Source organism: Tachyglossus aculeatus, chromosome 5 (assembly GCF_015852505.1).
Source record: "Tachyglossus aculeatus isolate mTacAcu1 chromosome 5, mTacAcu1.pri, whole genome shotgun sequence".
Classification (NCBI taxonomy): domain Eukaryota; kingdom Metazoa; phylum Chordata; class Mammalia; order Monotremata; family Tachyglossidae; genus Tachyglossus; species Tachyglossus aculeatus.
The window spans coordinates 100,551,250-100,579,143 of NC_052070.1; the positions used below are offsets into that span (position 1 = coordinate 100,551,250).

At 48.5% G+C, this 27,894-nt stretch overlaps 1 protein-coding gene across 3 annotated transcripts in view; it reads right to left on the minus strand.

Moving 5' to 3' along the window:
- Positions 1-27,894, minus strand: part of NTRK3 (neurotrophic receptor tyrosine kinase 3) — a 375,014-nt gene that overhangs the window by 218,763 nt on the left and 128,357 nt on the right. For all 3 annotated transcript variants that reach the window (XM_038746593.1, XM_038746595.1, XM_038746594.1), the window contains exons 9-11: positions 23,720-23,743; positions 23,197-23,261; positions 22,369-22,471 (exon numbers count right to left, since the gene is read on the minus strand). In XM_038746593.1, coding sequence (XP_038602521.1) covers positions 22,369-22,471; positions 23,197-23,261; positions 23,720-23,743 — 192 coding nt within the window. The remainder of the gene's footprint in view (positions 1-22,368; positions 22,472-23,196; positions 23,262-23,719; positions 23,744-27,894) is intronic.

Consider the following 27,894-nt stretch of genomic DNA (forward strand, 5'->3'; position numbering starts at 1 on the left):
CCTTCTACATTGCCCTGACATGCTTCCTTTGTTCATCCCCCCTCCCAGCCCCACAGCACTTATATACATAATTGGAATTTATTTACATAATTGGAATTTATTTATATTAATATCTGCCTCCCCTTCTGTACTATAAACTCACTGTGAGCTGGGAATGTGCCTGTTTATTGCTATATTGTACTCTCTCAAATGCTTAGTACAGTGCTCTGCACTCAGTAAGCACTTAATAAATACAATTGAATGAATGAATGAGTCCCAAAACCCCAGTTTTAATCCCAGCACTGACATTTACTTACTGGGTGACTTCACTTAATTTCTCAGGGCCTCAGTTTCCTCATCTGTAAAATAGGGATAAAATATCTGTCCTGTCTTCCCCATAGACTGGGAACTCCACATGGGACAGGGAGAATGATGGATAACATTCTCCACAGTACTTGGCATATAGTAACAAGTACTTAACTACAATTATTATTATTATTCTCATAATTACTATGCTGTTGAGCTCCTTCACATCAAGCACCTCATTTTTACTTGATAACATCCATGGTAGGCATGAAACTGCAGGAATTATTATCTCTATTTTATATCTAAGGAAACTGAGTCACAGAGAGGTTCAGTGACCCTCCCAGGGCCACTGAGGAGATCTTGCAGGATCTCGACCCAAGCTTTTCTTGAGGAAAAATTTGCTTCCTTCTCAAAGCCCTCCCCGTCCAACTGGTGATGAGAAAGTAGGAAAGTAGGAAAAGAAAGAAAAGTAGGAAAGAGGGAAAGGAGGAAAAAGAAGTGGGCAGAGGAAGAAGCAGAACCTGTTACTTTCTTAATCATCAAAGTAGACAAAATGGCAGTGTGGTCCTTGGCTGCTCTCAGTGGAGACTCAGGGAGGGGTGGCAATGGTTTCACCGGGGTCCCAGGGCGGGAGGATTAACCTCAGAGCACTTGATTTGAGTCCTTTCTGAGTCTATCTGGGCCCTGCCCATATCCATCTCTCTCAGTTCTCTCCCACCAAAGCCAGATGGGATTGCCCTCAGAACAAGACCCAGAAACCAGAGTGGGCAGGGGAATAATAATAATAATAATAATAATAATTTTGGTATTTGTTAAGCCCTTACTCTGTGCCGGGACCTGTACTAAGCACTGGGGTGGATACAAACAAATCAGGTTGGTCCCATGTGGGGCTCACAGTCTCAATCCCCAGTTTGCAGGTGAGGTAACTGAGGCACAGAGGAATGAAGTGACTTGCCCAAGGTCACATAGCAGACAAGTGGTAGAGCTGAAATTAAAACCCATGACCTTCTCATCCCAAGACTGTGCTCTACCCAGTACACCATATTTATTTATCTCTTTATATTTGTGTCCATCTACCCCTCTAGACTATGAGCTCGTCGTGGCCAGGAATGTGTCTGTTATTATACTGTGCTCTTCCAATCACTTAGTTACAGTGTTTTGCACACAGTAAGCACTCAATCAATACAATTGATTGATTGCTCCTCAAAGCAGGTCCACCCTCTAAAGGGAGAAAATGGCTGCCCAGACAAACTCCATTTATGACTTCATGCAATACGGTGATGCCCCTGTGCCACTTGACCTCAGAGTGGACTACGGGCATTTGGAATTCAGCATATCATGCTAATCATCTAAAACCCAGCTGAGACCCTGAGATGGGACAAAACTCACAACAACCTCATGCTCAACCTGGACTATGTTGTCCTGACTACTACAACCCCTCTCTGGAGCTCCCAGAATCCCTGGGGACTGAGGACAAGGAGGCCTGGGGAGTTGAGGGCTCGAACAGCTAGGGGTCTGGGACTCTGGGGGTCTGGAGGGCTGGGAGGCTGGGGGTTGATGGACTTGGAGGCTTGGGAGGTGGGGGGACTGGGGTAACTAAGTGGCTTGGGAAGGAAATGCACAATGCTAAGGAGGAGAAGAAAAGGGTAGAGAAAAAGAAGATCTGAAAAAGGAAGGAGTGAAGGAGAAGGTGCTGGAGAACCCCTCATAGGCCTCTGTTTGTGTTGCCTAATGGATAGAGCCCTTCCCTGGGAGTCAGAAGGACCTAAATTCTAATCCCAGCTCTGCCACTTGCCTGCTGTGGGACCTTGGAAAAGTCACTTCACTGCTCTGTGCTTTAGTTACCTCATCTGTAAATTGGGGGTTAAGATTGGGAGCTCTATGTGGGACAGGGACTGGGTCCAACCCAATTTGCTTGTATCCATCCCAGCACTTAGTTCAGATCCTGGCACATAGCAAGTGCTTAACAAATACCACAATTATTATTATTATGCCCCTGTCAGTCTCAGTCCCTGGAGTAAATCCCGGCTCCCATGGAGAGCAGCTTCCCCTGGCAGCCACGGGCTCCCAAGCAGCAGATAGGTCCTGATGGCCCCCAGGGCCTACCAGGGTCTCAATGCCTTCTCCTGCTGTTACCCTCAGCACACCCATCATCAGGGCCTACAGGAAAAGAGGGTTTCCACAGCCCCAGCCCTCTGTCAGTGGAGCAGAGCACCTGCTGTTGGCAGTAATTAGAAGCAGAATCACAACTGGGCTCCAATTTATGGGCGTGGACCGTTTCCCCTCTGTGCCCGCAGGGAGCCATTAAACACACAGCACTGGCTGTGGCACAAGGCGAAGCAGGTGGTGAGATCGCTGGCGAGGGCCTCCTAAAGAGCAGCCAGTGGGCGGGGGTGGGTCGGGGGGGTCCACATGCCGTAAGCGCCAGCCCCCACCAGCCTTGCCACGGGCACATGTTCAGAGGCCTTGGTGGCCTTGGGTCTGGGGTGAGGGGTGTGGAGAAGGGGGCTGAGGAGGAGGAAGGCGATGGGCCAGGGAACTGGGTATCTGAGCAACAAAGGGAAGAAGGAGGCAAGAAGTATTCGTCCAAGGGGAGCACGGTTCTAATTCCAACTCCCCCACTTGCTTGCTGAGTGACCTTGGGCAAGACTTCTCTGGGCCTCAGTTTTCTCATCTGTCAAATGAGAGCTAAATACCCACCTTCCCTCCCTCTTCCACTGTGAGTCAGACCCGATCTGACCCGATTGCACTGCTTGGACCCTAGTGTTTGACACCTAGTAAAAGCTGAACAAAGACCACTATTATGATTATTACTAGAGCTAAAGAAGAGCCCCCTCTCTCCACCACTCCTCAATAGAACAATCATATTTATTGAGTGCTAACAGCATGCAGAGCCAGCCCTGCACTTAGCTCTTGAGAGAGTACAATGTAACTTAGTGGGTAGACTCATTCCTCTCCCACAAGGAGCTTTCATCCAAGAACATTCCCAGCATTCTAAGGGACATCCCAGAGATGTTAAAGGCTGAGACAACATCACAAGGTCCTTGGCTTCTGAATGTATGGTCTCTATCCATATCTTTTAGTAATAATAATAATAATAATGGCACTTATTAAGCACTTACTATGTGCAAAGCACTGTTCTAAGCACTGGGGGGAAACAAGGTGATCAGGTTGTCCCACGGGGGGCTCACAGTCAATCCCCATTTTACAGATGAGGTAACTGAGGCACAGAGAAGTTAAGTGACTTGCCCAAAGTCATATAGGTGACAATTGACAGAGCTGGGATATTATAGCATAGCTTGACAGGTAGTAAGCACTTGGGAAACATCACCATTATTGGCATTACTGCTAATAGATGCAGCCTAGATTAGAGGACCTGGAGAAATTGACTCAACTAGCAGACACATGGACAATCTAGGTGATGATTCCTGGCTACTTGTTGAAAACCAGACTACCAGTTACCCTGCTAAATTTTCATATCTTCCCTGTTCCACTCCGTAACTTGAAGGTTGGGGAGGCAGTCAGGTTGAAGGAAAGTGTGAGACTTCAGTACCCAAGAATTCTAAACCATCCTTACTATGAGCCCCTAAATGGGACCTAAAATAAGTATATATTATGTATTTAAAAAAATTAATGGCATTCGTTCATTTATTCATTCATTTATTCAAGCATATTAATTGAGCGCTTACTGTGTGCAGAGCACTGTACTAAGCACTTGGGAAGTACAAGTTGGCAACATATACAGTCCCTACCCAACAACAGGCTCACAGTCTTTAAATAGTATTTACTGAGTGCTTACTGTGTGCAGAGCACTGTACTAAGCACTTGGGAGAGTATACCAATAAACAGATACATTCCCTGCCCACAATGAGCTTAAGGGTTTACTATGTGCCAGGAACTGCACTAAGCACGGGGTAGATACAAGCTAATCAGGTTGGAGACAGTCCGTATCCTAGACAGGGCTCAGGGTCTTAATCCCCATTTACAGATGAGGTAACAGGCACAGGGAAGTGAAATCATTTGACCAAAGTCACACAGCAGACAAGTGTAGGAGGAGGATTAGAACCCAGCTCCTGTGACTCCCGGGCCCAAGCGTATACATGCTGCTTCAACGTGTGGAAGACCACCTCCCCTAAAGAACAGTTTTCTGACTCCCACTCCATTCCCTTCCCAGAGCCCCATTCTAAACATTTCTTTTCCCCTAACTGCTGTGCATGGGCAGATCCCAGAGCACAGGCTGTGAATGATTAGTCCCCCATTTTATAGAGGAGTGGCTAAGGTTTCCACAGGAGAAACCCAAAGTCAAAATCCGTAAGGATCCAAGGTGGAAAAAAGACCCAAAGACCCAAGCTCCCTCCTTCCTCTCCCGCTTCTCCCCCTCCCCATCCCCCCTCCTTACCTCCTTCCCCTCCCCATATCACCTGCTTATAAGTATATATGTTTGTACATATTTATTACACTATTTATTTTATTTGTACATATTTATTCTATTTATTTTAATTTGTTAATATGTTTTGTTTTGTTGTCTGTTTCCCCCTTCTAGACTGTGAGCCCGCTGTTGGGTAGGGACCGTCTCTATATGTTGCCAACTTGTACTTCCCAAGTGCTTAGTACAGTGCTCTGCACACAGTAAACGCTCAATAAATACAATTGACGGTCTAGACGGTCCCTACCTAACAACGGGCTCACAGTCTAGAAGGGGGAGACAGACCACACACACTCACACAAAAAAAAACCCCAAGTAGACAGGTGTCAATACCAAAAGAATAAGTAGAATTGTAGCTATATACACATCATTAATAAAATCGAGTAATAAATATGTACAAGTATACACAAGTGCTGTGGGGAGGGGAAGGGGAAGGGCAGAGGAAGGGAGGGGGGGGATGGGGAAGGGAGGAGGAGAGGAAAAAGGGGGGGGACTCAGTCTGGGAAGGCCTCCTGGAGGAGGTGAGTTCTCAGTAGGGCTTTGAAGGGAGGAAGAGAGCTAGCTTGGTGGATGTGTGGAGGGAGGGAATTCCAGGCCAGAGGTAGGACATAGGCCAGGGGTCGATAGCGGGACAGGTGAGAACTGAGGCACAGTGAGAAGGTTAGTGGCAGAGGAGCAGAGGGTGCGGGCTGGGCTATAGAAGGAGAGAAGGGAGGTGAGGTAGAAAGGGACAAGGTGATGGAGAGCTTTGAAGCCGAGAGTGAGGAGTTTTTGCTTGATTCGAAGATTGATAGGCAACCACTGGAGATTTTTGAGGAGGGGAGTGACATGCCCAGAGCTTTTCTGTACAAGGATAATCCGGGCAGCAGAGTGAAGTATAGACTGAAGCAGGGTGAGACAGGAGGATGGGAGATCCGAAAGGAGTCTGATGCAGTAATCCAATCGGGATAGGATGAGAGATTGAGCCAGCAAAGTAGGTGAGGAGGTAAACTCCTTGCCCTCGGCTTCAAGGCTCTCCATCACCTCGCCCCCTCCTACCTCACCTCCCTTCTCTCCTTCTACAGCCCAGCCCACACCCTCCACTCCTCTGCTGCTAACCTCCTCACTGTGCCTGGTTCTCGCCTGTCCCGCCATCGATCCCTGGCCCATGTCATTCCCCTGGCCTGGAATGCCCTCCCTCCACACATCCGCCAAGCTAGCTCTCTTCCTCCCTTCAAGGCCCTACTGAGAGCTCACCTCCTCCAGGAGGCCTTCCCAGGCTGAACCCCCTTTCCTCTCCCCCTCCTCCTCCTCTCCATTCCCCCACCTTACCTCCTTCCCCTCCCCACAGCACCTGTATATATGTATGTATGTTTGTATGTGTTTATTACTTTATTTATTTATTTATTTGTATATATTTATTCTATTTATTTTATTTGTACATATTTATTCTATTTATTTTATTTTGTTAATATGTTTTGTTTTGTTCTCTGTCTCCCCTTTCTAGGCTGTGAGCCCACTTTTGGGTAGGGACTGTCTCTATATGTTGCCAACTTGTACTTCCCAAGTGCTTAGTACAGTGCTCTGCATACAGTAAGTGCTCAATAAATACGATTGAATGAATGAATGAATAGTGGTTTGGATGAAGAGGAAAGGGTGGATCTTGGCGATGTGGAGGTGACACTGGCAGGTTTTGGTGAGGGATTGGATGTGTGGGCTGAATGAGAGAGCGGAGTCAAGGATGACACCATGGTTGCGGGCTTGTGAAACAGAAAGGATGGTAGTGCTGCCGACAGTGACGGGAAAGTCAGGGAGAGGACAGGGTTTGGGAGGGAAGATAAGGAGCTCTGTCTTGCACATGTTGAGTTTTAGATGGTGGGCAGATGGAGATGTCCTGAAGGCAGGAGGAGATACAAGCCTGGAGGGAGGGAGAGCACACAGGGGTGGAGATGTAGATTTGGGTGTCATCAGCATAGAGATGATAGTCTAAGCCGTGGGAGCAAATGAGTTCACCAAGGGAGTGAGTATAGATGGAGAACAGAAGGGGACCAAGAAATGACCCTTGAGGAACCCCTACAGTAAGGGGATGGGAGGAGCCCGTGAAGGAGAGTGAGAATAAACCACCAGAGAGATAAGAGGAGAACCAGGAGAGGATAGAGTCTGTGAAGCCAAGGTTGGATAGCGTGTTGAGGAGCAGGGGATGTTCCACAGTGTCAAAGGCAGCTGAGAGGTCGAGGAGGATCTAATCCCAGATGAGGGGACCTGGGGAAAATCAACTTCTCTGTGTCTCTATAAAATGGGGATAACAGCGTGAGACCCATGTGGGACAGGGACTGTGTCCAACCTGATTAACTTGTATCCCTCCAGTGCTTAGAACAGTGCTTGACACATAGTAAGTGCTTAACAAGTACCACAATTATTATTATTACCAACTCGGTTATATTGTACTCTACAAATAGCTCAGTTCAGAGCTATGCATGGGGCAAGTGCTCAATAAATATGAGTTTGGTTGACTGATTGGACCCAGCCCTCTGCCCAGTCCTGAGATTCAGGTGAAAATTTTGGGCTAAGTGGAGAAACCCAGAAGATCCCAATAATAATAATGTTGGTATTTGTTAAGTACTTACTATTTGCTGAGCACTGTTTTAAGCACTGGGGGGGTGGATACAAGGTAATGAGGTTGGACACAGTCCCTGTCCCACATGGGGCTCATGCTGTTATCCCCATTTTATAGAGACACAGAGATGTTAAGTGATTTTCCCCAGGTCCCCTCATCTGGGATTAGATCCTCCTCAACCTCTCAGCTGCCTTTGACACTGTGGAACATCCCCTGCTCCTCAACAGTCTTAATCCCCATTTTAAAGATGAGGGAACTGAGGCACAGAGCAGTGAAGTGACTTGCCCAAAGTCACACAGCTGACAAGTAACAGAGCCAGGATTAGAACCCTTGACCTCTGACTCCCAAGCCGTGCTCTTTCCACTGAGCTTATCTGCTTCTCTTCTCTTCTTCTCTGAAGGATCCAGCCAAGGTGACCCAGCTGGGAAAGGAGAGGGATTGAAGGGTCAAGGGAAAGGAATCCAAGACCCCAGTCAGAACAAGCGGCTGCTCTGCTGATCTGGGGGTAGTGAATGATCTGGCTTCAGGAGGGGCCTGACAAACAGGTGGAAGGTTCTTGGCGGACAGTATGAAATCCCTTCCTGGGACCCCTCCAGCCCCTTGGCTCAGGCCTGATGACCACCCACCCAACCTCCAGGCTTCTTCACTCCTGACCCCTACAGGTCCCTCGGGCCCAGGACCAGTCCCAGGAGAGGAGGTGGGTTGGGCAGTTAAGCTCTCTGACACCCTGGACTGGAAGCAGGAGGAGAGGCCTCATGGAGGCCTCCCCTTCAGTGTAACAAGTGGCCAACAGCGTCCTGTTGGCAGTTCCTGGCTCTTCGGGAGCCTGCAGGGCTGTCCCACAAGCAAGGCAGAGCCACCCTAAAAGCCACAGTGGACAAGTCTGGAAAGCAGAGAACAATGTGAAACCATCTTGTCAGCAACAAGGAGGGGCAGAGGGCCACCTTTGGGGTCCAGGAGGGTGCACCTTCATTTTGTGTATGGTATGTGTTAAGCCTCACTATATGCCAAACGCTCTACTAAGCACTGGGGTAGATGCAAGGTCCTCAGGTCAGACCAAGTCCCTGTCCCACAGAGGGCTCACAGTCTAAGGGGAGAGTGGGTATTGAATCTCTATTTTACAGATGAGGAAATCGAGGCCCAGAGAAGTGAAGTGACTTGACCAAGGTTACAAAGCAGGACAAGTGGTAGAGGTGGGATTGGAATCCAGGAGCCCTGAGACTCCCAGACCTGTCCCTAACCCAGATTAGATGGGTTACATGAATTACAATTAGCTGGGTTAAAGTAAAGGCATAAAAAGGACTCGATTTGGGGGGGAAAATCCGCAACTTCTAGAGCATGAAGTGGGGGGTCTCTGACGCCTCCTTCATTCCAGCCATTGCATTCCTTGCCCAGTCCCTGCAAACACGGGTGACCCTTCTGAGGTGAAAGATGAGGGGCAGACCAGCCAGTATCACTGGACTCAGGGAGAACTTGGGGCTACATCTAGGGATAGGAAGGCCTTCAGTGGCCCTAAGTCTGCCAGTGGGCTCTGTTCAGCAGGCAATGGGGTTTGCGAAATTGGGCTTTAAAGCCCTCCATCACCTCATTCCCTCCTACCTCACCTCGCTTCTCTACTACAACTCAGCCCGCAAACTTTGATCCTCTGGTGCTAACCTTTTCACTGTGCCTCCTTCTCACTAGTCTTGCCGCTGACCCCTGGCCCACATTCTACTTCTGGCCTGGAATGCCCTCCCTCCTCAAATCTACCAGACAATTACTCTTCCCACCTTCAAAGCCTTACTGAAGGCACATCTCCTCCAAGAGGCCTTCCAAGACTAAGCCCCCGTGTTTCCTCATCTCCCACTCCCTTCTGCATCGCTCTGACTTGCTCCCTTCACTCTTCCCCCCGCTCCCCACCCAACGCTTATGTATATATCTGTAATTTTATTTATTTACATTGATGTCTGTTTATTTGTATTGATGTCGATTTCTGTCCCCCAGACTGTGAGCTCTTTGTGAGCAGGGATTGTCACTCTGTTGCTGTATTGTACTTTCACAAATGCTTAGTACAGTGCTCTGCGCACACTAAGTGCTCAATAAACACGATTGAATGAATGACTGCATAGGAGCGACCGAGGGCCAGGTGCAGAGCTCTCCATCCCATCTGGAACTTCAAGGCTTCCAGCCTGGACAAACAGGTCTAGAACCCTCCTGCTTGGCCCAGAGCAGGCCAAGCTGGCCAGCCACGGGTCCCGGGCTGTCTGGTGCCAGGGGTGCCTGCCAGGTAGAAAGAGAGTTTGGCTTGGCACTCCCACAGCTCATGAAGAATTTCTCCAAACTTGGTCTAGCCAAGTATGTGACCACCCCCCCCCCCCCAATCCCCCCCACATTCCTCAGCAAACCGGAGAGCAGGGCAGGATGCCAATGCAAACTCCAGGGCGGGGAGGTACCAGGGAGCAGGGGTAGGGGGGGCGGAGAGGCGGAAGAACAGGCAAAAGAGGATCTGCTCGGCCCACCAAAGTCAGTTTCCAGCACAGACTGGCTCAGGCAGCATCAGCTAACCCAGGACCCACACCCTGTCTCCCGACTCTCTCTGCCCTCCTGGGGCATTGGACATCTCTGCTGCCCAGGCAGTTAAATAGAACAAGGGAACAGAAAACCCACACGAAGGGGTTGAGGAACAATGTTGCCTAATGGAAAGAGCACGAGCTTGGGAATCAGAGGACCTGGGTTCTAATCCCAGTTACATCAATTGCCTGCTGTGTAACCGTGGGCAAGTCACTTCGCTTCTCTGTGCCTCCATCTCTTCATCTGTAAAATGGGTTTTCCTACTTATACTGTGAGCCCCATGTGGGACAAGGACTGTGTCTGACCTGATTAATTTGTATCTAATTCAATACTAGCACAGTGCTTGATATATTGTAAGTGCTTAACAATAATAATAAAAATAATAATTACCATTATTATTATTATTATTATTATTATTATAAGCCCAGAGTTATCACTCTATAAAACCTCTGCCAGCCCACCCACAACTGGAAGCCTGGGGACAGTGCTTGATCATTCTATGTCAAGACAGACATGGCAAAGATGAAGGCACAGAGAAGCAGTGTTGCCTAGTTGAAAGAGCTTGGCCCAAGGAATCAGGAAACCTGAGTTCTGATCTCTGCTCCCCACTGGCCTGATGACGTGGGACAAGTCATCTAACTTCTCTGTGCTTCATTTTCCTCATCTTTTGTTTTATTCAGAGTACTTGTTAAACTCTTACAAAGCTCCAGGCACTGTCCCACATGGGGCTCACAGTCTTAATCCCCATTTTACAGATGAAGTAACAAGCACAGAGAAGTTATGTGCCTTGCCCAACATCACACAGCAGACAAGTGCTAGAACCCAACTCCTTCTGACTTCCAGGCCATGCTCTGTCGGCTTGGCCATGCTGCTTCTCTGTAAAATGAGGATCAAATATCTGTTGTCCCTCCCTGCTAAACTATAAGCCGCATAAAAGACAGGAACTGAATCTGATCTGTCTGCATTGTATCTATCTAAGCACGAAGTACTTTGCTTTGCACAGACTAAGCCCTTAACAAATACTATTACTATTAGAAGGTTAAACCAAGATGGTCACTTTGGAAGGAGAAGCCTCCCTATGAGGAAAGAATGAAGAGATTGAGATTCTTTAATCGGTAAAGAGGGAAAGTGATTTAGTACCATCACAACCATTAGAAAGGATGTCACATGATTCCTTTAAGCACACAGTTGCCACTGGTGAAGGTGTAACGACTGCTTCCTGGATCTGGAAGAGAATGATCGAGTAATTTATGCAAAGGATATCTTAGCCTGTGAATCCCATGTGGGTCAGGGACCGTGTCTGACCTGATTATCTTCTATCTACCCCAGTGTTTAGTCCAGTGCTACGCACTCCTTAAGTGTTTAGTAATTGGAATTATTAATGGGAATTCCAAGGTTGTTAGTTTGAGCTCTGGGTGCTATCCTGGATCTCAGTGCCTTCCTCTAAGAGGGATTGTGTCTACAAACTTTATTGTACTCTCCCAAGCACTTAGTACAGTGCTCTGCACACAGTAAGTGCTCCCATCCTCATGTCTCTCCCCACTTCAATCCATACTTCATGCTGCTGCCCGGATTATCTTTGTCCAGAAACGCTCTGGGCATGTTACTCCCCTCCTCAAAAATCTCCAGTGGCTACCAATCAATCTGCGCATCAGGCAGAAACTCCTCACCCTCGGCTTCAAGGCTTTCCATCACCTCGCCCCCTCCTACCTCACCTCCCTTCTCTCCTTCTACAGCCCACCCGGCACCTTCTGCTCCTCTGCCGCTAATCTCCTCACTGTACCTCATTCTCGCCTGTTCCACCATCGACCCCCGGCCCACATCAACCCCCGGGCCTATAATGCCCTCCCTCTGCCCATCTGCCAAGCTAGCTCTCTTCCTCCCTGCAAGGCCCTTCCCAGACTGAGCCCCTTCCTTCCTCTCCCCCTTGTCCCCCTCTCCATCCCCCTCATCTTACCTCCTTCCCTTCCCCACAGCACCTGTATATATGTATATATGTTTGTACATATTTATTACTCTATTTATTCATTTATTTTACTTGTACATATCTATTCTATTTATTTTATTTTGTTAGTATGTTTGGTTTTGTTCTCTGTCTCCCCCTTTTAGACTGTGAACCCACTGTTGGGTAGGGACTGTCTCTATATGTTGCCAACTTGTACTTCCCAAGCGCTTAGTACAGTGCTCTGCACACAGTGAGTGCTCAATAAATACGATTGATTGATTGATTGAAAAATAACATGGAGTGATTGACTAATTGACTGAGTGGGGATGAAAGTCCTAGAAGCAGCATGGCCAAGTGGTTAGAGCACAGGTCTGGGAGTCAGAAGGACACCTGGGTTCTAATCCTGGATTAAATAAACTGGATTACTGCATCAGTCTCCTCTCTGATCTCCCATCCTCCTGTCTCTCCCCACTTCAATCTATACTTCACGCTGCTGCCCGGATCATCTCGGTGCAGAAACGCTCTGGGCATGTTACTCCCCTCCTCAAAAATCTCCAGTGGCTATCAATCAACCTACACATCAGGCAGAAACTCCTCACTCTCGGCTTCAAGGCTCTCCATCACCTCGCCCCCTCCTACCTCTCCTCCCTTCTCTCCTTCTCCAGCCCAGCCTGCACCCTCCGCTCCTCTGCCGCTAACCTCCTCACCGTGCCTCGTTCTTGCCTGTCCCACCATTGACCCCCAACCCATGTCCTCCCCCTGGCCTGGAATGCCCTCCCTCCGCACATCTGCTGAGCTAGCTCTCTTCCTCCCTTCAAAGCCCTACTGAGAGCTCACCTCCTCCAGGAGGCCTCCCCAGACTGAGCCCCCTCCTTCCTCTCCCCCTCCCCATCCCCCCTGCCCTACCTCCTTCCCCTTCCCACAGCACCTGTATATATGTTTGTACAGATATATTACTCTATTTATTTTACTTGTACATATTTGCTATTCTATTTATTTTATTTTGTTAATATGTGTTGTTTTGTTGTCTGTCTCCCCCTTCTAGACTGTGAGCCCGCTATTGGGTAGGGACCGTCTCTGTATGTTACCAATTTGTACTTCCCAAGCACTTAGTACAGTGCTCTGCACACAGTAAGCGCTCAATAAATACGATTGAATGAATGAATGAATAATCCTGGCTCCACCACTTGCCTGCTGTGTGACCTTGGGCATGTCACTTAACTTCTCTGGGCCTCAATTACCTGATCTGTAAAATGGAGGTTAAGACTGTGGGCCTCCCCTCTAGACTGTGAGCTTGCTGTGGGCAGCAATTGTTGCTCTTTATTGCTGTATTGTACTTTCCCAAGCACTAACTACAGTGCTCTGCACACAATAAGCGCTTAATAAATATGATTGAATGAATGAACCTAATGGGAATGCAGGAAGAAATAACAACCTCACTGTGGAGAGCCCAAAGTGGATTCACAATAGTCCAGTTACAGGTCCAATCACCCTAAAGCGAACTGAAGTCAATGACCAGTCTCCATCCTCTTCACCCTCAACTGTTCTGTTAGAGTACTAAGCTCCTCCCAAGCCAACCTTCTTTCTGAGCTTCACTCTCCCCTTTCCCATTCAACCCCTGGCTCATGTCCTCCTCCCATCTGGAACTTCTCTCCCATAGCAACTCCACCAGATCACAGTTCTCCCCTTTTAAGAATCCCTCCTGAAATCCCACCCCGTCCAGGAAGCATTTCCCAATTCATTTCCTTCTACCTCAGGTCAAATCCTCCCAACTACCACATCAGCACTTTTTCACATCTAGTTCAATTTCTCCTGGTCAGAGGGAAAAGGGGTGGGAAAGAGGATGGCGCTTTTAAATAGTAGTAGTAGAGAGTCAGAAGCCATTAGAATCACGGGTTCTAATTCCAGTTCCGCCACACTTGTCTGCTGTGTAACCTTGGTCAAGTCACTTCACTTCTCTGTGCCTCAGTTACCTCATCTATAAAATGGTGATTGATACTGTGAGCCACAAGTGGGGCAGGGACTATGTCCAACCCTATTTGCTGGTATTCATTCCCTTCATTCACTCATTCATTCAATCATATTTATTGAGCGCTTACTGTGTGCAGAGCACTGTACTGTGCAGAGAGCTTGGGAAGTACAAGTTGGCAACATATAGAGACGGTCCCTACCCAACAACGGGCTCACGGTCTAGAAGGGGGAGACAGATAACCAAACAAAACATATTAACAAACATATTAACAAAATAAAATAAATAGAATAGTAAATATGTACAAGTGTGTAACTATCATTTGGGGCTCAAAGATGAAATTACTAACTGGGAGATTTTTTTCAGTGTGCAAAAGTGTGGCTGATATGACTGATGTGAGCCTGATAATTATTTCCACATCGTGTGCGTGTCTAAAAATATCCCTCCAAAAACCAGAAATAAGACATCAAGTAACTTAACAGGAAAGAACAGTTGTTTTAAACATTCCCTACTTATTTTACCACTTAACATTACAAGTCATACTAACAGTAAAATATAGACCAGACAAATTTTATATTTGGGCTGCTATCCCAGCGCTTAGTACAGTGCTTGACACATAGTGAGCGTTTAACAATTACCAGTTATTATTACTGTAGTAGTAGTAGCTGTATTTATTAAGAGTTTACTGTGTGCAGAGTACTGTACTCAGTTCTGGGAGAGAATGTCGGGGTTGAAATTTGACCTGTTCCTTGTCCCTTTAGAGGGGGATATATCCCAGCCCCTGAAAGCTCTAATGTCCAAACAGTCAGGGGCTCATGGTGGCACAGTTAACATTCAGGAGCTTCAAACAAGCAGAGGAGAATGAGCTATCCTGATTCAGTCACTTCCCAGGCCCTCATTGGGGAGGGAGAGAAGAGATGGGAGAGGAAATCAGTGACAAACTGTCCTCTGTTCCTTCCTCCCTCGTTCTGGCTGGAGGGGTCCCAAGAAATCTCAGCGCAAAAGCCATGCCTCTGTAATGTGATGTCTCCAGCCTCCTGCTGTTTCTCCCTTCCCCCTCTGCTGGTCCTCTCTTATGAATCTTCAGCGGAACCGAGCAGCGAGATGAGGTGAGAATGAGATAGGGGTTAGCTAGGTGATTGTTGTTTCATTTCATTCTTGACTAATCCAGAAATGTATTTCCTTTGTTCCAGTCTCTTCTCTGTTTAGCTGCTCTGGTCTCCCACAGGTCGCAGGGCTCCTCGGACTCCCAAAGGCAGAGACCGGGGAGTCTACACGGGCCCAAATGGGCCCGGAGCAGAGATGGCCAGGGCCGTTTCCCTTTTTTCACTGCCCACCAGATGGTCAATTTCTCCTCTGGGGAATTCCGGTAGGGCTTCTCCAGGAGAGCCACAAGCAGATGGAAAGAGAACAGCAAGGAGAAAGGAAATTGCTGGGTCTTTAGTTGGTAGTATGCAAGGTATCATGGGATGGCTAACATCAGGGGAGGCAGCCAGAGGCCAACTACTCTTATCCATCGATGGGGGTTTAACCTTGGTCTAGCCCCATCCCTAGCATGGGCAAGCAAGGGTAGGGCATACAGCCTATATAAGAGGAAGTGGCAGAGGCTCGGAGGCAGGGATGTTGGCTGCTATTAGCTCTGCCCTGGCTGATAGCAGCCCATGGTTAAGAGTAGCAAGCCAATGGGTCAGTGCTGAAGGAAAACACTAGGCACTTGGGCTCAGCAGTCAGGATTGCTCCATCTCTCTCATCAAATGGAAACTCCTAACCAACGGCTATAAAGCACTCAATTAACTCACCCCTTCCTACTTTACGTCACTGATCTAAGCCCCCTTTTCCTCTGCTCCTCCTCCCTTCCCCATCGTCCCGACTCCCTCCCTCTTCTCTACCCCACTCCCCGCCCCACAGCACTTGTGTATATATGTACAAACTTGTTATTCTATTGATTTTATTAATGATGTATGTATATCTATAATTCTATTGATTTATATTGATGCTATGATGCCTGTTTGTTTTGTTTTGTTGTCTGTCCCCCACATTCTAGACTGTGAGCCCATTGTTGGGTAGGGATTGTCTCTATTTGTTGCTGAATTGTACTTTCCAAGCCCTTTGTACAGTGCTCTGTACACAGTAAGTGCTCAATAAATAAGGTTGAATGAATGAATGACTGAATGATCTCCTAATACAAATCAGTCCACACATGCCCCTCTTCTATCACCAACCTGCTCCCTCTACTTCAAACTTGTCTGTCTGTCTGATCCCTTACCTATGTCCTCTCCATTCATTCAATCATATTTATTGAGCGCTTACTGTGTGCACAGCACTGTACTAAGTGCTTGGGAAGTACAAGTTGACAACATATAGAGACCGGACCCTATCCAACAGTGGGCTCACAGTCTAGAAGGGGGAGACAGACAACAAAACAAAACATATTAACAAAAGAAAATAAATAGAATAAATATGTACAAGTAAAATAGAGTAATAAATATGTACAAACATATATACACATATACAAGTGCTGTGGGGAGGGGAAGGAGGTAAGGCAGGGGGGAGGGGGAGGGGGAGGAGGGAGAGAGGAAGGAGGGGTCTCAGTCTGGGAAGGCCTATGTCCTCGTTCTATGTCCTCAAATGCCTTTCCGCTTCATATCTGACAGACCGCCACTCTTCTCATCTTCAAAACCCTGCTAAAATCACATCTCCTCCAAGAGGCTTTCCCCGGCTATACGCTCATTCCCCCAATTTGCCCTCCCTTCTGCATCACCTATGCACTTGGGTCTGTATCCCTTATGCACTTTGATATTCAGCCCCACAGCATTTATGAAAAAGTGCCCCTATCTGTAATTTCTTTTAATGCCTGTCTCCCCTTCTGAAATGTAAGATCCTACAAGACAGGGAACATATCTACCAACCCTACTGTATTGAACTCTCCCAAGTACCTAAACAGTGCTCTGCACATAGTAAGTGCTCAATAAATACCATGGATTGAATGATCGATTGATTGATGGATTGCTCTCCAAGTAGGGGAGTCAGGCCTGTGAGGGAGGAAGGGCCCAGTTCACCCCCGAGGGAGTGCCGGGGGTTGAGAAGAACTGCCCTTCTGAGAACACTGGGCCAACCATACCAATTTACCCCACATATGTACAAAGACAGAGCAGCATCTCCCAGTCACCAAAGCATGGGACTGGCCACTACATGTCCCACTCTGGGCCCAGGAGGCAGGCATGGATTCCCAGTGAATGATGGCTGGGTCACGGAGAGAATGCCCCATAAGAGCATTTTGGTTTGAAGTAGCTAATGAATTCCACCCAAGGACTCCCCTCTATCCTCCTTCCTCTGGCCTCAAGGCTCTCTGGCTTGACCTGATCGTTTAGGGAAACTGAGCAGAGTAGAGGTCTGGAAATGTCAACATTATTATTATTATTATTAATGATATTAGTAATCACGGAATTTGCCAAGCACTGTGCTAAGTGCTAAGGTAGATACAAGATCATCAGGTCCGATGATCCCACATGGGGCTCGCAGTTTAAGGGAGACGGAAAAGTAAATTATATCAACAGTATCACCCTGAATGTGTGCAACATTTTGCTTTTTCAAACTGCAGCACCTCAGTTTATCCTCTCTGTGAGCTAGGAATTCTTACCCTCATTTAGAGATGGGAAGGCAGGGACAGAGAGGGTAAGTGATGCAATAGGGAAGCGTGGCCTAGTGGATAGAGCATGGGCCTGGAAGTCTGAAGGACATAGGTTTTAATCCCCACTCCACCACTTCTCTGCTGCATGACCTTGGCCAAGTCAACATCATGAATGACCGGCCAGAGAGATAACAGGAGAACCAGGAGAGGACAGAGTCTGTGAAGACAAGGTTGGATAGTGTGTTGAGGAGAAGGGAGTGGTCCACAGTGTCAAAGGCAGCTGGGAGGTCGAGGAGGATTAGGATAGAGTAGGAGCCATTGGATTTGGCAAGCAGGAGGTCATTGGTGACCTTTGACAGGGCAGTTTCCATGGAATGTAGGAGACGGAAGCCAGATTGGAGGGGGTCAAGGAGAGAGTTGGCGTTGAGGAATTCGAGGCAGCGGGTGTAGACGACTCGTTCAAGGAGTTTGGAAGGGAATGGTAGGAGGGAGATAGGGTGATAACTAGAAGGGGAGGTGGGGTCAAGAGAGGGATTTTTTAGGATGGGGGAGACGTGGGCATGCTTGAAGGCAGAGGGGAAGGAACCAGTGGAGAGTGAGTGGTTGAAGATGGAACTTAAGGAGGGGAGGAGGGATGGGGCGAGAGATTTCATAAGATGGGAGGGAATGGGGTCAGAAGCACAGGTGGCCAGAATAGCACTTGAGAGGAGGGAGGAAATCCTCCCTCATCATACTAATCTATGATGATGGGATGCCAGGCCTTACTTTTGCGTTCAAACCATCTCTTTCCCTCAGTTCCCCATCCCATCACTGCCTTACTGAAACTGCCGTTTAAATCAACTGATCAACGATATTTAGGTGCTTACTCTGTGTAGACCACTGTACTCAGTACTTGGGAGACAAAGTTGGTAGACATGTCCCTTGTCCACAGTGAACTTACAATCCAATGAAGGAGACAGACATTACAATCAATTACAGCTGCTCTCACAGGCCTCTAAGTTTTTCTGACCTGGGGTAACAATAACAATCATTATAATGATCATGATTGTTATTGTTGTTATTTGCAATATTTAAGGGCTTACCATGTACCAAGCAGTATACTATGCTCTGTGTTAGATATGAGATAATCAGGTCCCATATGAGACTCACAGTCTAAGATGGAGAACAAGTATTGAATCTCCATTTTGTAAATAAGGGAGCTGAGGGCTAGAGAAGCTATGTGACTTGCCTAAAGTCACAAGGCAGGTAAGTAGTGGAACTGGGATTAGAATTAGAATCTGGGATTTGGTCCCCTGATTCCCAAGCCCATGTAGTTTCCACTGGGCCATGGTGCTTCTCAATTTTTGAATCAATGCCTTATCACAGCAAGAGAGTTTGTGTACACAGGTGAAGCTTAGAGCTATGCCATGTAGGGCTACCCATAATGGAAAGGTCTAAGTCGAAGCATCAAAGTCAATTCACTTGTGCTGGGCAGCAGCGGTATGGAAAACAGTCACAGGAGGATGATCAAGTGAACAAAATGTTTATCAAAGACAACGGCAGACACTCAAGTTTTTTACAGTATGGAAGAAGGCAGTGGTAAACCACATTTGCATCTTTACCAAGAAAACTCTATGGATAAATGCATACTAGAACGACTCTGACAGAAGATGGAACGTTCTGAAGAGGGTGTGTCCATGGAGCCACTGTGGGTTGGAAACGACTCGACGGTATTTGAAGAAGATGCACGGGTGAAAAACCAGGTCTACCCCATTCCAGAATTTCCAACTAGAAACCTATTTCCAATCCAGTGTAGCCAAAAGGAGTACCTGTTCCCAAGGACCCTTAGCCACCCCTGGGTGAGAAGCCAGGGGTCAGCCACCCTCCAGAGTCGGGACACACTATTACAATCCTTCTAAACTGTAAACTCCCTCTGGACTGTAAACTCACTGTGGACAGGGAACCTGTCCACTAATTCTGTTGTACTCTCCCATTAGTGCATTAGTACAGTGCTCAGGACAAATGAAGTGCTCAATAAATACCACTGATCTATTGATTGATTAATTGGAAGATAATTGTGCTTCTTGATGTGTGCTACCAAGAATCCCTTAGCAGGAGCCAATCCCCTAGAAATTAGGACTTGGGCAGGATTCTGTAGTCCTCCCAGGTGGCAATTACCATCTGTTTATGGAAATACTCCACTCTTCTGAGCACTGTACTAAGTGCTTGGAAGAGAACAATGCAATAGAGTCGGTAGACATAATCCCTGACCTCAGAGAGCTTATATTCTAGAGGAGGAGCTTACAATCTAGTGGGACAAGTCCTTTCTTGACATTGCGGAGGATGAGGTGGGTTTGGTATCTTTTGCTAACATGCTGGCAGATTTGGGGGAGGTAGTGGGGAGGCAGGGATGGGGCGCTGGATCTTACCAACTCAGGCCTCCTGTTCTCATCCCAAATCTCTCCATCTCTCCTTGTGTCTCAGTCAACACAGATTGGCTTAGGTAGCCTGCTGCCCTCAAGGAGCTTACAACCTAGTGGGAGGATCTAAAACTTCAACGGGTATTAGTGCTCCTTGAGGGCACCAATTCCATTGCCCCCTCCTATGTGCTTAGAACAGTGTTCTGCACACAGCAAGCCCTCAATAAATCCCATTGATTGGTTGTTTGGTTCAGGGGGAAGCGACAGGCGATGGCAGGAAGAGATCTGGGAAGACTCAGTCAGCACCCGCCTTGCACCGTGACACAACCTCAACTGGCCGAGACACTGCAAGGCTTTGTGGATCTGCTTTCTCACCAAGCCTCCATCTCCACCCACCCAGTGACTTCACCTCATGAAGGCAAGAAGAGGCACAAGATTTTCTCCCTTCCCCCACCCTCCAGAGAGCCAGTCCTCAGGACTGAGAGATGACCAGAGGAAGCCTGTGGTGATCCTATCAGGGGACACACTGCTTTGTACCCCGGGCCCCCAAAACCTCACCCACAATAATACCACCTTGAATTTAGATAAAGTTTTTAAAACATTTTCCTATCAATAAGCTCACTGCATTGCTCCAACCTCCTTGTAAGGAAGGAAGAAGTACTTACTATCCCCATTTTATAGATTAGGAGAACAAGGTCTAGAGAGGTGAAGCAAAACAGCCAACATCACCCAGCAGGCCAGTGGCTGAGCCATGACTAAGAGCCAGCTCACCTGGCACAAAGATCCCTGACTGTTCCACTGGGCCCATGCCCAGACTTCTCTCCTGCTTCTGACTGTGTCTTCAGAACCCAGACCCTTAACCCCACTTCCATGCCTTCATGGGGGTGCCTGGCCTGGAGTCCAGAGAGTGGGAAGAGAGTCTTGCTTACCCTCACACCTCCCCTCAACCCTGCCAGCCTGGACCTGCTCTTCATGCCCAAAGCCTGCCAAGAGGTTCAACCCAGGCCTTGGGTCTAGGCGGAGGAGGAGGAAGAGAGGGAGGAGAAGGAGGAGCAGGAGGAAGAAGGGAAGAGGATTGCTTCTTAGTTCAGTGCAGCGCAGAAAGGCCACCCCAGCGGGCAGAGCCATTTCTTCGCAGCACGGGAACATGCCATTCTTGGAGCCTGGCAACAATTAACAAGAAAAAATATGTGCTCTGGCAGTTCTGCTAAGCAGTGGGCAAGGCCTCGGCTGGGGATGGTCCAACTGCCCCCTGCCCTGGTGGAGTGGGAAGATGGGGAGGGGCAAGGCAGCTGGCAAACTCCCTATGGCAACAGATGCCCAAATCTCCCCCCACAGGGCTCTGGGAGGCAATGGGGCTGAACAGGAGGCTTCTGCACCTTTCTCACCCTGAAGCCCTGCTCCATCCCACTCCAGCAGCACCTCCAGGAGGTCCTCTACCTGACCTCTGACCCCTAAGGCCTGCTCCTGACCACCTCAAGGTCCTAGCAACTCCCTGGCCCTCACTCTGGATTCTCTCCCGACCGTCTCTCGGGCAACAGCCTCCCTCCTCGTTCTTCTCCTCCAGCTAATTTCCTCCGGCAATGCATTTTTCCATTTTTAAGTTCTGCCAGATGCAGCCACACCAGAACACTGTCAAGGCAGGGACAAGTTTCCCCACCGGAGCAGGCTTCCCCTTGGAACCACAAGACTCCGGGCCCACTGCCCAGGGGGTGGGAGGTCTGAGCATTACAAGGGGTTCAAATGCTTTCACCATCCACACGCCTGAAGGAGTGCCCCCAGCTGCCCAAGGATCTCGCTCGGGAGATGGCAATCTGGACTCAGCCTTGACACCTCAACAGATCCGCAGGGCCTAGGGCCCATCCACAGCCACTTTCCAATCCTGGCATCCTCCGAAGGCAGCCCTTTGGGGTCAGTGCCTTGCTCTCACCACCAAAATCCCCCCTCTCCTCCCCAACTCCCACAAGCCCTGGGTTCCAGCCTTGACCTGGGCCCAAGCTCAGGCCTTGGACCTGAACATGGGGCATGTCATGGGAATGAGCCAGTGGGCTTAGCGAGCCCGTTGCTCTCGGCATCAGCCCACAGCACTCTGTGGAGCAACATGCCATGCAAATCCTCACTGAGGGAGTCAAGGGCCAGGCCCATTTGGCCTGCTCGGTTCCTCACACTTACTGCACCTCCTGGGTAGGGTGCAGCCAAGCAGCTGGAAAATTGCTTTGAGCAACATCAGCAGGAAGACAGACTCCCCCCCCCCCCCCCCCAAACCGCAGCCGCTTGCATGTTGACCCAGGCCCTCCTCCCGCCACACTATTTCCATCCCAAACCAACAAAAGACACGCCCGTCCAGTGCTACACAACACTCTGCCACCCAGGCATTGGCTCTTACAAATATCACTACCACAGTGCAACAAGATGATGATCACAAGAGAGCCAGGGTCCCCAGAGAGGCCCCAGTGGCCCGGCCACCAGTTTGGATTCCAAACTGGGGACAGAAATGGCACCTTGCTGGCAGAGGAGATGGCTTTTCCCAATGGCACTCCCTTCTAGTGAATAGAATCCCAGCATACCTTTCATGCCAAACTTGGACCGGCGGCCATATTTGTTGATCATGATAAAGAGGACCACCAACAAGACACAGGCAAAAGCTGCAAGTCCAACGGCTATGGATACCTGGTGGAGTCAAAAATGGAAAGTCAGGCTCAGATTATTTAATTCTAGCATTGGAAGAAACTTTGACAAAGTTCATCTTGTCTCTACCTCTGCCCCTCTTAAGTGTCCCAGACTAATCCCTCTGGGACAGATGAGTACCTGTCTCCCTTAAATATCCCCATAGCTTTCCGTAATAGGCAGTCGCAGGGTTTGATCATCCTTACGGTCTCAAAATTCTTCCTGGTCTCCACCTGAAATCTCTCCTGCTTTCATTAAAACCCATTTCCTCATCCATAAAATCCTTGATGGCATTTTTTAAGCCCTGTGTGTTGAGCACTGTGCTGAGAACTCTTCCCACTTGCACTAAGATCTCTCACTACCCATGTGGGACAGGAAGTTAGCTTAGTGCTGAGTAGTTAATAAATACCATCACTGTTTCCTTTTCCGTTTTGCTTTTTCCTGGACTGTCTTTAGCTTCTCCTCCACCTTTTAAAGTGTAGAAAGCACAGCTGCACTCAGGACTCAGAAAAGGGTGTCAGATCTGTCCTTCTGGCTATGTCCTACCCCTGGTCCCTTCCACCTCGGGACAACCAGGAAAGTCCAATTGAAAACCCACAGGACTGAGAAGTATCTATAGTTGCCCTGTCTGGGCTATTGAGCTGACCGGTGGCATCCTCCCAACCATCCAGTAGACCCCATCCTGATCCCCAGGAGAGGTTACTCCCATGAAGCAGAACAAGACTCACCCCAAAGGTATCCTCCTCGGGTTTGTGGGTCACGGTGATGGGAGGCGTGGGGCTCACTTCATAGACTGGAGTCAGAAGGAAACAGAGAGAGATTACTCCATGGAGCATGGGAGAGTATAATGTGTCAATGCCCAAGGAGTCCTTGAACCCCTCCAGCCCCACCCCTGCTAACTTACCCCCAACCTAGATCCCCCCTGGAATGCTAGAACCACCGAGTCCCTCTGCCACTGTTCCTCTCAACCATGCTGGGCCAGTTGTGCCAGGGAAGTGGGGCAGTGGTTCCAGGATTAGCTTGGAGCAAATCAAAACTCCAAGCTCCGCCTCCCATAGGAGGCATCTCTGGCCACACCAGAGGGGCCCCAGTGAACCCCTATGGCCCTGAAGCACCCCCCTCACACACCTCACTTTGAATTCTCTAGTCTCCTCCTCCCCCGCCCCCCCCCCCCACCCCCGCCATGGTGTCAGGTGCTCCTAAAAGCCCAAAACTTGCATAATTAGAAAACAAGAGGTAAAGCACACTTACATGAGACAAAGTTATCTGTACTCTCTGCAGAAAGGACAAAGAACCAATTAGCATAATGAATGCAAACCAAAGTGGTCTAGCAGCTACATCCTTCAGCCATCACATCACCTCCTCCCCCACCCAGGTCCCCCTGTTGCCCTGGCAACAAACTACCCCCCCATCCCTCACTCACCCCCCCCCCCCAGTCATCTACCTTTCCTGCTCACCTCTAACCGCTCCTGGGGAGGGGCAGGTGCACAGCCTCAATTCTGCCTGGCAGGATGGAGGGTGGAAGGAAATTATCTGGTGGATGGTGCCAGGGGCCTACCAGTCCCACACTGGCCCCTCTCCATCATCGGGGTTTCAGGATCTTGACCTCTCAGCTCATGGTGGGGGAGGAATGTGTGTCAGCCTGAAACATCTGGAGAAGGGGATAAACTGTGGCAGGCCTGTACCTCTTGTGACTCTAGTATGACCTACTCAGTTGGCATTTGGATCGTCTGTATCACTTGAGGCCTCCTCATCTCCCAGACCAATCCCCCACCCTGAGAAGATATCCTGATCTCCCTCTTCTTAGACTGTGAGCCCTACATGGGGCAGGGGTTGTGTTGGATTTGATTATCTTGTATCTATCCCAGCACCTAGCAAAGTGGCTTAATGGAAAGAACCTGGGCTTGGAAGTCAGAGGACCTGAGATCTAACTCCTGCTCAGCCTTGGACAAGTCACTTAACTTATCTGGGCCTCAGTTTCCTGATCTGTAAAACTGGGAATAAGGTACCCATTCTCCCTCCCATTTGGACTGTGTGGTCAGGACAAGTCTGATTTGCCTACATTGCATCTGCCCCAGCACTCAGTGCAGTCCTTGGCATATTCAGGAGGTGCTTAATAAATATCACAATTGTTTTCATTAATATCTCTGGGGGACCCCGACTCCATAGCTATGGCATTTTCCAGACAGATCCCTCTGAATTTGGCCACCATATCTAGTCTGAGGAACTCAGTGGCAGATGCTGAGGTGGAGAGAGGGCGGTTCTGTGCTGAAAGCATAAACACTTGGCCAAATCTGCATCTGATAGGGGCCAGGCCAGCTATATACTGGACTGTCTGAAGTAGAACCAGACAACTGGCCAAACAGGCCATGCTACTACCAGCTCAAAGCACGTGGGCACAAGCTTTGTTTCCCTTAATCTATCACTAGTATTTGAGCACTTGCTCTGCAGAGCCCTATAATAACTATGGCACTTGTTAAGCGATTACTATGTGCCAAGCACTATTCTAAGTACTGAGGTAGATACAAGTTAATCAGGTTGGACACAGTCCCTGCCCCACACATGGGGCTCCCACTCTTAATCCCCATTTTACAGATGAGGGAACTGAAGCCCAGAGATGTTAAGTAACTTGGCCAAGTCCACACAGCAGATATGTGACTGAGCTGGGATTAGAACCCGGGCCCATGCTCTATCCACTAAGCCACACTGCTTCTCTCAGCACTTGGGATAGTATAATAGAATTAGAATAAATTATCCCTGGCCTCGAGGAGCTTACAGTCTTGCTGAGAAGACAGACACTAAATTGGTGGGGAGGAAGCAACAGTTTAAAAATGGTATGCACAATTGCTACAAGGGTGGGGTAGATAGTGGTCAGGGTGAGTTCTGAAGTGCTTAGATGACATGGCAATAGGAGGAGAAATCTCTCTTCCTTAGACTCTATGGCACTGGGACTGTGTCCTACCTGATTAATTTGTATTTACCCCAGCATTTAAATCGGTGTTTGACATATAGTAACAAATCCCAAATGCTTCACAATAATAATAATAATAATAATAATAATAATAATAATAATAATAATATTTGTTATGGGCTTGCTATGTGTCAAGCATTATTCTAAAAGCTGAAGATAAGTGGCCCATATGGGGACGTTATTAGCCCCATGCTCTAACCTACTGAGCTAACCAGCCAGCATAGTAATAACCATAATAATAAAGAGGGTTGGGGAAAGGAGGGATGAATCATGAAAGTCTTCCCAGAGGAGAAGGGATTTCAGAAGGGCCTTGAAGATGGGGAGAGCTGCAGTCTGCTGATATGAAGGGGGAAAGAATTCCAGGCAAGAAGAAGGATTCATTCATTCAATCGTATTTATTGAGTGCTTACTGTGTGCAGAGCACTGTACTAAGCGCTGTGAGTAAGAGAGATGAGAGCAAGCCCAAGTGAATAGGTTGGCCTGAAAGGAATGAAGCATGAGAGCTGGGGTGTAGCAGGAGGGGAACAAGGATAAGGGGGAGGGAGGGAGGGGAAAACTGATGGAGGGCCTTAGAGCTGTTGGTCAGGAGTTTCTGCTTGATAAGGATCCAGGACTGGTTGGTCCAGTCCCCAAAAGGATTTACCACATAGGCAACCCTCTGCAGAGCTCCCAGCTGAAGACCCAGGAGACCCAGGGCTCAGATTATTCATCCAATCATATTTATTGAGCGCTTACTGTGTGCAGAGCACTTGTGAAGTACAAGTCAGCAACATATAGAGACTGTCCCTACCCAACAACGGGCTCAGATTCAACAAGGAAGTTCAAAATCTTCATCTTCCCTCTGCCCAGCCTAGCAGCAAATCCTCCTCTGAAAAGGCACCAAGGAGAAAATCAATTCCAACAGCACTCCATCATACCCAGGGGAGCTGGGAGTTAGGAGGAGGACAGATCCAACTGAGCATCTTCATGCCTTCAGTGTCTCAAGACTCTGCAATGTCTGACTCGGAGATTCCTTCTGCCACCACCTTCTGAGTTGGAGGTGATCACAGGTCTGGCCGGGAGAGGCCAGCCACAGCTCGATGGTCTGGGAGAAGAGGACTGAGGGATCAGCTGACTGTTCCTGCTGATTTTCATGTTTCTCATAAGGTTCTTATTTATTAGCCAATCTTCTCACATCAGCCAAATGCTTTAGCTAGGCCTGAGAACTCTATATTCTGCCAATCAGCCTATGAATGCTTGCATCCTCCATGGGAGTCTGGAAATGTTTACACGTGTAAAACTGCTAGGACTGCTGGAAAGAGTGAACCGGAGACCCCACGTGACCGGAGGGTCAATCCAGGCTTCTTCCTGAGAAAGAGAGGGATTCCCATGGTTCCTACGTATCCCTCATGCCTGATTCCAGGCACCATCTTGCCCAGGTAATTCCCAGAATCCTACTGTGGCTTTGCTTCCATCCTCATCCCATCTTCAGGCCCCTATCCGATGCTCCCTGGGAAGGACTTGCTGCCAGGAGGAACTAGCCAAGCCAGGAGAGAGAGGATAAATGGAGCTGACAGAGCCTGTCAACGGGGACCGTAGGCTCATTTCACAATTCAGGGTGGTGCTTGGGCCATAAGAGGTTGTCCAGGGGTGAGGGAGGTAGGCGTGCAGGAACAGGGTTTGGGCTACCCTGCAGACCACGTGGCACATGGACTCAGATTGTTTCCCAGAGCAGTGGCCAGATTCAGTCAGGTTGCAGATGTGAGGAGATAAAACGGCCACTCCCTTCTTTCTCCTGGACCTCTCAAATTGAACTCCTTTTTGCAAAGAGCAGCTGTGTGTCCCTAACGTTCCCTTCTAGAGAAGGGAGGTGAGCAAACTCAGGCCAGAGGGCAACAGAGAACCTCAACTTTTGCCTGGCCATAACAGAGTTCCTCACGATACCCCCTAAAAATAATAATGATACTTATGGCATTTGTTAAGCACTTATTATGTGCTAAGCACTGGGGCAGATCCAAGACAACTGGGTCGGACATTATCCCTGTCCCATACAAGGCTGACAGTCTATGGGAGAGGGAGAACTGGTCTTTCTTCCCCATATTGCTGCTGAAGAAAGTGAGGCCAAGAGAAGTTAGTGACTTGCCAAAAGTCACACAGTGGACAAGTGGAGTAGCTGGGATTAGAACTCAGTTCTCCTGATTCCTGACACTATGCTCTTTTCACTAGGCTGTGCTGGTCCTCAAAACAGAGTTTGCTTTGACAGTCTTGCCAACTGTGACAAGACAGGAAGTGGAACTCAGATACAGAAAAAGCCCCTAAGGTTACCGATTCCTAGGCATATAGGTACCCATCCCACTCGGGCGACAGGGGTGATGATTACTCAGTTCTCTGAGTTGGACTCCCTTCCTCGCTTACTACCGTTCTCGAATAAAACCCAAGAGTGTCGAGTTGGGGCTGAAAAGACCCCCACATGGTG